The sequence below is a fragment of the Mugil cephalus genome, chromosome 20, assembly GCF_022458985.1.
Source record: "Mugil cephalus isolate CIBA_MC_2020 chromosome 20, CIBA_Mcephalus_1.1, whole genome shotgun sequence".
NCBI classification, from domain to species: Eukaryota; Metazoa; Chordata; class Actinopteri; order Mugiliformes; family Mugilidae; genus Mugil; species Mugil cephalus.
Genome location: NC_061789.1, coordinates 15,130,607 through 15,143,710, shown reverse-complemented (window position 1 = coordinate 15,143,710; position 13,104 = coordinate 15,130,607). Strand labels below are relative to the sequence as shown.

The 13,104-nt window shown below is 39.7% G+C and overlaps 1 protein-coding gene across 1 annotated transcript; it reads left to right on the top strand.

Annotated features, from left to right (window-relative positions):
• Window positions 1–5,422: 5,422 nt before the first annotated feature.
• On the top strand, window positions 5,423–12,158 carry xab2 (XPA binding protein 2). The gene is made up of 19 exons (XM_047571180.1): window positions 5,423–5,580; window positions 5,926–6,074; window positions 6,259–6,382; window positions 6,474–6,671; window positions 6,981–7,115; window positions 7,213–7,377; window positions 7,478–7,622; window positions 7,707–7,858; window positions 7,990–8,109; window positions 8,202–8,333; window positions 8,545–8,676; window positions 8,818–8,931; window positions 9,279–9,441; window positions 9,557–9,747; window positions 10,223–10,345; window positions 10,448–10,619; window positions 10,734–10,860; window positions 10,942–11,051; window positions 11,171–12,158. The coding sequence occupies exons 1-19, from the start codon at window positions 5,545–5,547 to the stop codon at window positions 11,230–11,232; spliced, it is 2,550 nt and encodes an 849-aa protein (XP_047427136.1). The 5' UTR covers window positions 5,423–5,544; the 3' UTR covers window positions 11,233–12,158.
• The last annotated feature ends 946 nt before the right edge of the window (window positions 12,159–13,104 follow it).

Sequence of the window (13,104 nt, the reverse complement as noted above, 5' to 3'; positions counted from 1 at the left end):
TCAGAATGCACCTTTTATACAACCAAATACTGAGTGAAAGGCCACTCACATTAGTTTAAAAAAAGACAGTATGGCAGCTTTAACATTTATCTGGTGGCATAATGGAAGCGTGAGTCAGACACTATGAAATGTTAACACAGATAAATGGACACATGTGTGCAGGAATTCATTACATTTCACATTTGATTTTTGTGTGACGTCTTAAACTGAAGAGGACAAAAACCTTAATTGCAGCCACTAAAGAACGACAGCGGGACGAGTCAGACTTCGAAATAACTTAGGGGAGATATTACCCAACAATTATTTCATAAATGTGAATGAGTTATTCTGACCTGAAAAAGATCAATACCACTTCATATATAATGCTGCTCTCCACTGAAGGGACAGAGATCCCTGATACGGTTAGCAAAATTAGCCGCTCCAGGCAGCTTGTTTCTGTGTTTACGCTCAGCCACACTGAAACACAGTCACACTCAACACATAAGGTTTGATTAATGAAAAAATAATTGTTTGGAAAGTTTGAAATAAACTGGAATCATCTTTGAACTCAAAGATTTGCGATATTTGTCTGGCATCAATCAGCTTTACTCAGTGCGTGCCTCGCCCAACTTGAAACGAGCTGGCAGGAAACAAAGGTATAATACAATTAGAAACGGATTAAAGTTTTGATGATCAAAAAAACAAAAACAAAACAAACATAAAGCTGTGTATGGCTCACAGCTGTTGAGCGAGTAAAAGGCACACGTGACAATAGACCAAAAGTGATCTCATTTATTAAAATGCCTGTGGTAGTTTTAGTCATGGCTGGTCATAAGACACACGAGACAAATGTGGGTGAACAAATGGATCAAATAACCAAATGAAAAAATGGGGGAAAAACTGTCGTATAAGGTCAGAGGTAAATGAAAAACATGTGGATACCTGGTTCATGGCAGCAAAGCATAAATTCAACCGCCATATTGTACAAGTAAGTTCCTCTTAATGTATCAGTGCAGGATGTCTGTCCACAGTTAAAATCATCTCAGCTGACTGATTTTTCAAACAAGCTGTTTGGTGATAAATGATAGTTAAGTATAATTGAAAACATGGGCTTTCATTACGCTCAAATTTCAACACATATCAGATCTTGGTATATTTTTATATTTCACGGATGGATGATACGAATGTTGACATTTACTGGTATTTAGTAGATACACTTCTGCAATCAGACATGATAAACTTAAAATATTATAAAGTGGACTTTATTGCAGGTCTTGCAGGTTTGTTAGCTTGTAGTGTTTATCTACAAGCGTCAGTTCAATAGGATCCTTGTTTGAGGTCTTGTTTGCAGCTTCATTATGACCCACAAATTATTTACCACTAGTAATCTGTCATAACCAACAGATTAAAACTCACTTGAGCAGCTGACAGAGGCCACGATGCTCCCCAGCAGTTAGCTCAACCACTTTGTAGCTCAGACGGTGCACATCTTCAATATCTCCCACAGCGGAATCAAAGCCAGAGGATTAAAAGCTTCCTTCTGCACTTTCTTCAAACTTTTATTTATTAATATCCATGGGGAGGAAGGCAGTACATGAAACTTCGCTTTGAACTGACTTCTGAGGAATGTCTTCATAGTCACCTTTTCAAGGCCCCCCGTCATCGTGAGATGGGAGATCGTTTTTCTCTTTCTTCAGGTTCACCTGTCAGTGCTGGAAGAGCAGCTTCACGTCTGGATCGAAGGACTAAAAGAAAAGAAAATGTATGATTGACAAAACTTTTTCACGTTGGTCCTTCCAATCAAGCCCTTGTGTTTTTGCTCCTTTATGAAGGTAGGGAAAAAGAAAAACTGGTCAGTTCATACACATCTTCACCAGGTATAAAAGATTTTAATTTGCACAAATTAATCTTCCAGTGCTGAGATGCTGCTTGGATGCTGGTGGAGAACCTCACCTCCACTCAGCAGGTGATGAATAATCAGTTTTGTTCAGTTTTGTTCTGTAACATGTTTTGTCCCTCCTGGTAAAACCCAGCAGACCAAATGCAGTTTTGTGGAATCAAACGAGAAGATTTATAGTGAAATGTTCTACAAAGCAAATCTCCCTGTCTCTCTTTGTGCCATTTGAGGCTGCCAACACGCACGTTTGCCAAGGCCAGCTTTGACATTTCCTCCAGCCAACTTCAGAAGAACCTCAAACTTAAAAATCTGTTTATTCATCTACTTGATTAGTGGACTGATCACCACTGTGCGGGAACTGTAGCAGTTCAAACCTCGGCAAACAAACAGCTAATCCATCTCTGTAAGTGAAATTTAGTTACCCCAGATTTATGAGGCAGGAATAATACTGCCATTATTCTCACACTGTCAGTAATAATTCTGCCTTTTATCTTGGTCCTGCTGCTCTACAGCTGTGGGCACTAATTCATGCAGAAACATAATGGCCTCATTAAATACAGCGGATGCTCCCTTAGCACCTAAACAACACAGGGAGCGAATTTACATCAATTTACATCTCTGGCAAAAAGGGCTGAAGATGTTCTGACAGGAGGCTTGATTTTACTGGTAGATTATTCTGGATACGAACAGAACTGAACTAATGAACTTGGCAGGTACCATCTGGTACTATCTGTAACTAAAATTCCCCCATAAACATATATATATATAAGGTCGGTATAACATAATGGACTGCGTTAGTAATATTCCACTTAATCGGGCATTAGTCCATTAGGCCAATTATTCTTAACATGGATATCAGTACAGTTTTATGAGAGAAAAGCTATTTTGAAAAGCTATCAGGCCTATTTTGATCATACTAAACTTTTGCATTTATTTCCTCTATTCAGCATTTTGTACTTACACTTTCAGGAATGTTGTGCAAAAGTTCACGCTCCCCAGAGGATGATTTCAACTCAACAATAAAGACTTTTTGTTGAGTCTTTTTTTATTTAGGTCATAATGTCAACATCTGACCCTTGTGTGATTAGATATTGCCTCACTTGTTCTTTGACCTAGTTCTCAAATGTTAACATGCCAACACACTAAACCGAGGTGGTAAACAAAAAGGACAAACATTAGCGTGTTAGCATTGTAACTGTGCAAAGAGATTGTTAGCATACAGATGTTAGTGTAGCATTTAGCTCAAAGCGCTACTCTGCTGAATCTGCATTCATTACAGTGGAAGTGTTCACCTAATATGTCCGTGCAGAAATGCATCACTTTAGCTTCTTTTTTTTACCACAGTAAGATAATTTAAATACCCTGGACGTTCTGAATGTTGTCTTATATATAGTAGTGGGGGTGTTGCAAACCAGATACACAATGTGACCAAAATATTTTTAATAATCTGTGTTGTGTTCAGAAGAGAAGTTCAGTTATTGACCTGCATAATAGCCAGTGTGACTGACATGCTAACAACATAGCTAGCTACACTTGGTAGCACTGTAGTTTGTTCCCTCTTTGGCAGTCTCTTACGAATGGTTCGTTGCTCTGATTGGTTGAAGTTAAGCCTCGTTAGTGCTTGACCTTATCCAGGCATGACTTTCCATTTAATTCTGTGCAACACACAAACTGGCACATGGGATATGTTGTTATCCCTGTGGATCTCACACCTTTAAAATCTATACATCCCACTGTGGGATAAATAAAAGGATTGTCTTATCTTAAAAGTATGGACACACCAAGCTGCCATCAAAGAACCTGTGGCAGTGAAGGCCAACAGTGTTCACGACATGTTCACATGTCGACGGTATCTACCTCAACAAGTTGCACATGAACGTTCCGCCAATACATGCTTCATACCAGCAAGTGGCAGTATTTTTCATTCAAAGGGGGAAATTTGAAAAGCTACTGTTAGCTGAGCAGTTAGGACTAGGGAATCTCCCTAAAGAGCTATCCTCACCTCAGTCATGAGGAACAGTTGGTTGAGTTTATTTATCCAAGATGATAATGCTAATAAACAGATGAGATGGAGATGAACATAGATGAGTCTCACTCAAAGGTATAGGAAGCTAAAAGAGAAAAATGGATGAGCTGGAAAGTCTGACCCGTGACAAAGTGTCTTGTGTCCGGCACAGGGAGGCCGGGGAATGACAACGGCCCTGAGAGGCCTGCTCACAAGTCCGACCACGCAGGGACAGGAACACCCAGAGAGGCCACAGCGTCCCAGACAACAAACAGGACGTCAGGAGGGGAATACAAACGAGCCTCAGAGCTGAAGACCTAAACCAACAGAACAAACACCTTCTGTCAATGTTTCTGACCAATGTCTGGATTGTTATTCATGTCTTGACCCACTTTTAATCTACATTTTATCATGTGAACACAAGCGTCAGCTAGTATTAAGATGAAATAGTGCGTGTTACGTCATCATTTTATTCCACCAACATGAGGACGACTTAACATGCATATTTAATTAAACCATCAAAGAGAAAATAATTGTGTCATTGCAGCATGAAATCTTTATCAATTAATTACTGTCCTGAAAAAATAAGCACTTATGTAAAAACATGTAGAAAATAGTAGCTGAATAAAAATACATACAAGGATGTTATGTAAAAAAGTAGGCTAATAATTAAAGTACAAAGTATCACGAGGCTCTACAGAAGAAGCACATAAAAGAATCTTTGATAAAAACATAATTGTACGAAAATATGTAAGAAGATGCCAGTGTAATGAATGAATAAGTATGCACCCATGTCAGTGTTCTGGGCAAACATGTGATTTCGCATCTCTCACATATTAATGTGTGAGTAGAATGTTGTCTGCACTGCAGAAGGACACACATATGATTAGACACAGGGTTCATTTATCCACATACTACAAATAATGCATGCACTGGCACATGCATATAATTAGTCTGACTTAAATATCGCAGCACAAACATGTGATATGCGTAAAGGAAGATAAAGAAGTTTTTTTTTCTTCTTGGCAACAGCCATGGCAACACAAACAACAAATGCTCTGTTTAGAAAATGATCAGGAAATAATTTTAAAAAAGCTGAGAAACCTTGACTAGTTGCATGCAGATATTTAGCTTTTTGTTTTTCCTGGAAAGAGTCAAGAAATGCACAGAAAGAACAACCTTCCTGACAGACCTATGTGCGGTTATCCATTCATTCTTTTTGGCCATGATGAGAATCGATCTAATTGCAAAAACTGTTTTTCAGCTTGTACTTGATGCAAGTATACTTTGTCGCTTGTTTCACTGGCTTTTCTTTATCTACTAGCGTCGATGTACAAAATTTAGAAAATTGTGAAAGGTGCAAAAACTAAGCGGCACTGCACATACTGTGCATGAGGATCTGAAGTGCGGTCGTAGTAAATTATTTTATCCCGCAGAGGGCAGTATCCCTGCAGTAATAACCCCGGGCAGCGTCGAAACTGCCGCAAAGCAAAAGAACTACAAACGCTTTCCGTGTTGTAGTTTTTTGACGACTGCGCGTATGCGTACCTTTACCGGAAGTTTCACTGAGGACTACATGCTTTGAGCCGGGAGGCTAGCTAGTGTTAGCGTGCTAAAATTGACATTATTCTTTATCTGTCGCAGTCTTTCTCTTGGGGAAGAAATGCATTCGGTAAACGGAAAAGCGGATGTTAAGTTTGTAAGTGACACCATATTTCATGTCATTGTCTATATTTGTTTGTTGTCGCTATAGCTAAGTTAACTTTAGCTGTATTGCTAACTTGGGGAACGTACGTAACTTTAACGTTGTTGAAGTTATTGTTATTAGACTTTGACTCGGAGAGATGTATCATGAAATATAATTGTGTTTAAAATATTGACATTCTTAACAGAAATGTGTTGCTGAATAAGTTATTATCGATGAGCACTGAAAATATCCCAGTTGCAGTTTGTCGCTACAATGCTAGCTTTAGCTTAAAGGAGCCCCCCCAGAAGATATTTTGAAGCGTTAACCCCTGTCACGTCTGGGTGTCTTCTCTATTAGGAGGACGATGATTTGCCTTATGAAGAGGAGATCATCAGGAATCCGTATTCAGTCAAGTGCTGGATGCGTTACATTGAATTCAAACAGAATGGAGCCAAAACCACCCTCAACATGATCTATGAGCGGGCTCTGAAAGAGCTACCTGGCAGGTAAACAACACGGATACGTCACAGAGAAAGCGTGGACATCGTAGTAATAAACATGTATCTACAGGTGCCAGCAAGTGGCATTATTAGACATGCTCTGTTGTTAAAATGAATGTAACTAGCACTGTTGTACGTTGTTTAAAAAAGTGGTCTAATTCCTCTTTGCAACATTTCCCCCTTTTCACAGCTATAAGTTGTGGTACAATTACCTGAGAGAGAGACGGAAACAAGTTAAAGGAAAATGCATCACTGAACCATCTTTTGAAGAGGTCAATAATTGCCACGAAAGGGCGCTGGTGTTCATGCATAAGGTAATACTTATCACACTATAAAGAAATAACATGGAACTGTTGTCTGTGGGAGTTGTGCCCTAAACCAACCACCTGCCTTTCCTTACACTAGATGCCCAGGATATGGCTCGATTACTGCCAGTTCCTCGTGTCTCAATGCAAGATCACAAGAAGTCGGCGCACATTCGACCGTGCGCTCAGAGCTCTCCCTGTGACTCAGCACCCTCGCATCTGGCCCCTGTATCTCCGCTTTGTCCGTAACCTGCCCCTGCCTGAGACAGCCATCCGGGTGTACCGCAGGTACCTCAAGGTGAGCACAACCCGGGTCAATAAGAAGAGTTGTCATTTAGGATCAGGCACATATTTCACAGATTATGGAATGTACACACTTTCGATGATGTTACAGTATGGTATAAATCTGAATATATGCCTTAAGTTACTGCAGTAAAGGCTATTGCATCTGCTTCTTTTGACTTGAGCATGTTTCACTTATTATCTAAAGGCTTCATCAACAGTCTTATTTGGTAGAAAAGGATTATTAAAAAGGGAATTATTTATCCTGTATAAATTTAAGTGAATGTGTCCTCAAAATGTATTTTCTACTCTTCATACCATGTAGCTTTCTCCAGAGAATGCAGAGGAATACATAGACTACTTACGATCTGTCGGACGCTTGGATGAAGCAGCTGTGCGACTGGCAGCTATTGTCAATGATGAAAGCTTTGTATCTAAAGAGGGCAAGTCTAACTACCAAGTAAGAGTTCTCACTTTAAGTACCACACAGTGTCCTTGTCTTTTAAGCTGTTTGGGAAAATGTTTAAATCTCTCTCCTATATGTATTTCTTGTACAGCTGTGGCATGAGCTTTGCGACCTGATCTCCCAGAATCCCGACAAGGTCACCTCTTTGAACGTAGGAGCCATCATCCGAGGAGGCCTGACCCGCTTCACAGACCAACTTGGAAAACTCTGGTGCTCCTTAGCCGACTATTACATCAGGAGTGGTCACTTTGAGAAGGTGCGTTCCTCTGCTCAGTTTTTATAAATCAAGCACTTAACCGACTGAAAAATGTTTGACTAATTCGGACTTTTTTTTTTTCACGTCTCTGCTTTCTCAGGCACGTGATGTGTATGAGGAGGCCATTCTGACAGTGGTGACAGTGAGGGATTTCACACAAGTGTTTGATAGTTACGCTCAGTTTGAGGAGAGCATGATAGCTGCCAAGATGGAGACCACTGCAGAGATGGGGCAGGATGAAGAAGGTGTGGATTCATTAATAGTGATAACACTTTTTTTTTTAACATGTCTTGCCATGCATGCCTTACCCTGTGTCCTTCTCCACCCAGACGACATAGACATGGAGCTTAGACTGGCCCGATTTGAGCAGCTGATAGCTCGACGCCCTCTCTTGCTGAATAGTGTGCTACTGAGACAGAACCCCCATAATGTTCATGAATGGCACAAGCGAGTGAAGCTGTACGAGGGAACTCCACGGCAGGTCAGTGTTAGGTCTTTTCCTGCATATGTGTGGACAAGCAACAGTGTACACACGATCAGTAATAAAATCCTAACTTGAGAGTGCCTTTATGTTGAGTATTAACATTAATATGCGTTCTGTATTCTGTGCAGATCATCAACACATACACAGAGGCAGTGCAGACTGTGGATCCATTGAAGGCCACGGGGAAGCCGCACTCTCTCTGGGTTTCCTTTGCTAAGTTCTATGAGGAAAATGAGCAGCTGGACGATGTGAGTCGCTGAAGATGAAAACTTTCCGAAATGAATGTTTTAGTTTTTTCCATTCTTTAATGTGTATTACATGTTTACTGACTGTACAACAGGCAAGAACAATCTTTGAGAAGGCTACCAAGGTGAACTACAAGCAGGTAGATGATCTTGCTGCAGTGTGGTGTGAATACGGAGAGATGGAGCTCCGCCACGAGAACTACGAACAGGCTCTACGCATACTGAGGGTAACTCACACATACTCACATCTGCAGGCTGTTTTACAAATGCATATAAACTAGATGTTTAGGAAATGACAGGCATTGTGTAGCAATATTTGTAAGTGCAGTTTTGAGAAAAGTGCACAACGTCAGTGGTTGCATCTTCTTAAGTGTTACAAACGGTGGTACACTTGCATATCAAAGTCTTCTTGTCTTTGTTTTGATCGTTTTAATACAGAAAGCTACAGCCATTCCATCCAAGAAGGCAGAGTACTTTGATGCCTCTGAACCAGTCCAGAACAGAGTCTACAAGTCTTTGAAGGTCTGGTCCATGCTGGCAGACTTGGAGGAAAGTCTCGGCACTTTCCAGGTATGTCCACTATATGTCTAGGAGTTGCAGTTGCATATTATATAAAGTTTTGCAGTATTTGTAAATCACACTAAACATCAGCAAGTTTAGTGTTGTTTGTGAAGTTTAATTCTTCTCCCTTTCTTTTCTTTGTGTCTCCAGTCTACGAAAGCGGTGTATGATCGCATTATTGACCTGCGCATCGCCACTCCACAGATCATCATCAATTATGCCATGTTCCTTGAAGAGCACAACTACTTTGAAGAAAGCTTTAAAGTAATAACATGAACTAAACCACCAGTATTGTCTTTGTTCGAACAAAGTTTTAACTTGTTTACTTGATTTACTTGTAAAATTAAGAGATGAGAAACTATCATAAATTTACAACTTTAAATTTATTGCCATACAACATGTGCAACATATTCCACTCTCTGGGATAAAGAAAGCATATACTTAATACATTTACTTGGTTACTGGTGACAGTTTCGATGTATATGAGCTTTTCTGTGCAACTGATAAATGATTAACATGAAAATCAGAATGAACAAATGTTGGCAGGTGACGTTGGTGGAGGATAAATCTCGGCACCTTTATCTTTAATGTCTTTGTTGATATCTTTTTAGGCTTATGAGCGTGGTATCGCTCTCTTCAGGTGGCCCAACGTTTATGACATCTGGAACACGTACCTCACAAAGTTCATTGACCGCTATGGGGGCAAGAAGTTGGAGCGTGCCAGAGATTTATTTGAGCAAGCGCTGGATGGCTGCCCTGCCAAGTTTGCCAAGAGTAATTATATTTATTTGAACTGCCTTGACTGCTTTTGGAAATTCCAGCGTGTCATTTATTTATTTATTTATTTTCATTCATGAAAACCTAAAAATCACAATGTCTTTCTTTGCAGCTATTTATCTGCTGTATGCCAAACTGGAGGAGGAGTACGGACTGGCGCGGCACGCCATGGCCGTCTACGAGAGAGCTACGCAAGCAGTGGAAACCGACGAGAGACATCACATGTTCAATATCTACATTAAGAGAGCAGCGGAAATTTATGGAGTCACATATACCCGAGCGATTTACCAGAAGGCTATTGAGGTAGCATTTCGTCGTCTCTTAAAACAATTAGCTCTTAAAAAAGCTTATCTTTTCTCCATAGGGTCCATTATGAAACTGTATTTGTTGCACAATATCATATGAGACGAGTGGAGTTTCGAACTAATAATTATTTGTTTATTTTTTATCAGCCTTGCAAATGCAAATCTGTAAATGGTTAAATGTAGTTTTAGCTTGATAAGAAACTGACACATTTATTTTACGAGCACACGTCCTCTCTAGAATATTGAATACAATTCAGTTTATTGGTAACTTGTTCCAAAAATAATAAGCAATGGTTTAATTTGATATGTCAATCATTGCCACTAACTCATTACTAAAAACAATTTTTTTTAGTATATAAATTACAAAAAACTGAAGTTACACTACAACCTATGAGTGTACTTAACATTCTTAGTTATATTCAGTTATTGCATTCAATGGAGATATATCTGAAATTTGTGTGGCATCTATCCAGGTCCTTCCCGATGAGCATGCAAGGGACATGTGTCTCCGATTTGCGGACATGGAGAGTAAACTGGGTGAGATTGATCGGGCCAGAGCGATCTACTCCTACTGCTCTCAGATCTGCGACCCAAGGGTGAGAGAAACCACGCCTTCACAACGAAGTGTCGCTTTTCTATCAAACGTGTGGACGTGTCTCACAGCGACTCTCGATGTATTTCTGACCTCCATCTTCCAGGTGACGGCTACTTTCTGGCAGACCTGGAAAGAATTTGAGATCCGCCACGGAAACGAAGACACCATTAGAGAGATGTTGAGGATCAAACGCAGCGTCCAGGCTACGTACAACACCCAGGTCAACTTCATGTCGTCTCAGATGCTGAAGGCCACGACAAGCTCTACAGGAACTGGTGAGACAATTTCATGGTCTAGTACCTTAAATGGCCTTGGTGGGCGATTGTTTCTGTACACAGAAACAAAACAATTCAGTTGATGTTTCTGTGTTTTTTTTTTCCTGTTTCCAGTGTCAGACCTTGCTCCTGGCCAGATGGGAATTGATGACATGAAGATGTTGGAGCAGAAAGCACAACAGCTTGCTGCGGAAGCTGAGCAGGACAAACCCAAGCCCAAAGAGAAGATCCTGTTTGTCAGGTACGTTGTTTGTCTGTTACAAGTGTAAGGGATTGTGGAAACGGAATGCATAAGCCTTATTTTCTTCCTCTACTTAATTAGGAGCGACACTTCTCGCAGTGAGCTGGCTGAGCTCTCCAAGCAAGCCAATCCAGATGAGATCAACATTGATGATGAGGATGAAGATGAGGATGAAGACCAAGGTCCAGATGGTGAGTGAGGGGCACATTAAAACAGAAAAAGACATCTTATTAAACATTCATGTAGATGCTGCTTGCATACGTTATTCATGAAAATGCATATATTAATTAAGTGCTCTTGACATTCACAGAGGTGCAACTCGAACAGAAGAGCGTCCCCACAGCTGTCTTTGGAGGGCTTAAAGACGACTGAGGAATAACTCACTCACTGAATCTTACAGACTTTTGAATTATCTTGTAATCATTCAGCGGACACCAATGACTCCATTTTGTAATTTGTGTAAATGTCCAGTTGTGTCCACTTTATGTTAACAGGATGCGACAAATGAAAACTAGTCAGAATGTCAGTACTAGAGCCAACTCTGTATTTTCCTTGTGGGTTTTTTGTAGTTCCACATACAAAGGCAATTGTTAATGTTGGCCACATGGTGTCAGTCTTTCTCAATTATGAAGATCAAGATAATTGCGATATTGAGCTGTTTTCTCCGCCTGTTATGAAATACTAATGTTTAGTCGCCTGAAAACTGTAACTGAAGCCTTTTGTAGTATGACTTTATTTCCAACAACATTTTGTAAGAGATTTAAGATTAACTGAATTTTGTAGGTCTAATGAAGACCTTTATTTAGAGATCCTGCTTTGAATGGATGCTCTTCCATGGAAAGGAAGGGGAGGGGCATATTTTCTTTAACACGGAACATTTATTTGTAAGTGGAGCTTTCAAGCTTGGGATTGTTGGCTTTTGGATCACAATTATGTGGGAGTCTTGCAAAGCCCAGTACTTTTGAAAAAGTTTCATAACTTCTAGTAGAATGTCACAATCCAGATGTAATATCCATGCTCTACTTGTGCATGTACCTGCTTTACAGTCTGTACAAATGTTAAAATCCATTTTTTTGTTTGTTTGTTTTTTTGAAAGATTACTCGGCGCATTTATCCTTATCTAGGTTGTAGTTTTTCATATATTTTTCCTGGTGCCACACTGAAAACCAAAACAATGTTTGTGAATTTCCTGCACACATTTTTGGCTGTGACGAGCTGGTCGGAAACTTTCTTTCGGTGTTTTAGCAATGCAGTTGAAGTAGGAACTGATTTATACTTGTATAAAATGGTGACTGTCACCTGCCTGGATGCCTTTCTTGGTTTATTTTGAAAGAAATGTAATAGGAACAGGTGCTAAGTCATTACATTTACGGTACAGATTTGCAAAAAATACCTTCATACAGACATGAGTAAACACATTAAAGACATTAAAAAATACATTGTTCTCTCGACAACCTAATTTTGGGAGATTTTGGTTAAATATATTGTAGATTTACTTCAGTCTGGTGGAAGAGGCCGTAAATCATTATGTTGTTAATTGGGGCCACTCCATCACAAGAGTTCAACTGTCTGGGGCCTGGAGAAAAAAAAAAGGCACTGACTAGGAATTATTGTTTCTTTCATAATTAGATTAAAATTGCTGAGAGGTAATCCTCTTACAAAGTTACTACAGTGGGGCGCTTGAGGAGCTCTTGGAACTTTGCACATCATGTGATGAGGCACTCCTGAGATTTGTTTTCCATTGTGGATGGTGCTGCAGCAAACACAACTTCAAAAACAACTGGAAAGTCTTGAGTCACAATAATATTGGAAGCAAACAATTTTCCAGCAGCTTGCTGTAAAATAAGTTAAAGGAACGTGACCCTAATATGTGAGTGTACTGTATTGCTGCTGGTCCGTACAATGATTATTTAACCGGAGGTTGATACGTATTATGCTCTAATCAAAATCATCCTTGGTAATGTAACAATTATGCCAGGCATCTAGTTTTAAATTGAAGAGATCAAATAAAGTAGCAATAAACATGCTTAATTTACACAGTATATGGACAGTCAATCTCATATGACAGGATCTACTTTTACAGCTTGTGCTCCAGCTGCAAGAAATTAATAGTAAACATCATTATTGCATTATTGAAGTTTGTCTAGTGCAGGTGCTGATGCACTGTTGAACCAGAGTCATTCACGTGATGCAGTCTGCAAGCCATTTTTTTTTTTTTTTTTTTTTTACAATCCAAGACAATGA

What these genes read in the sequence shown, in the direction of transcription:
- xab2 (XM_047571180.1), top strand. Translation starts at nt 5,545, where the DNA reads ATGCATTCGGTAAACGGAAAAGCGGATGTTAAGTTT. An exon ending in GAAAAGCGGATGTTAAGTTT is followed by an intron (nt 5,581 to 5,925) that starts GTAAGTGACACC and finishes CTTCTCTATTAG; the next exon opens with GAGGACGATGATTTGCCTTA. An exon ending in CTGAAAGAGCTACCTGGCAG is followed by an intron (nt 6,075 to 6,258) that starts GTAAACAACACG and finishes CCCTTTTCACAG; the next exon opens with CTATAAGTTGTGGTACAATT.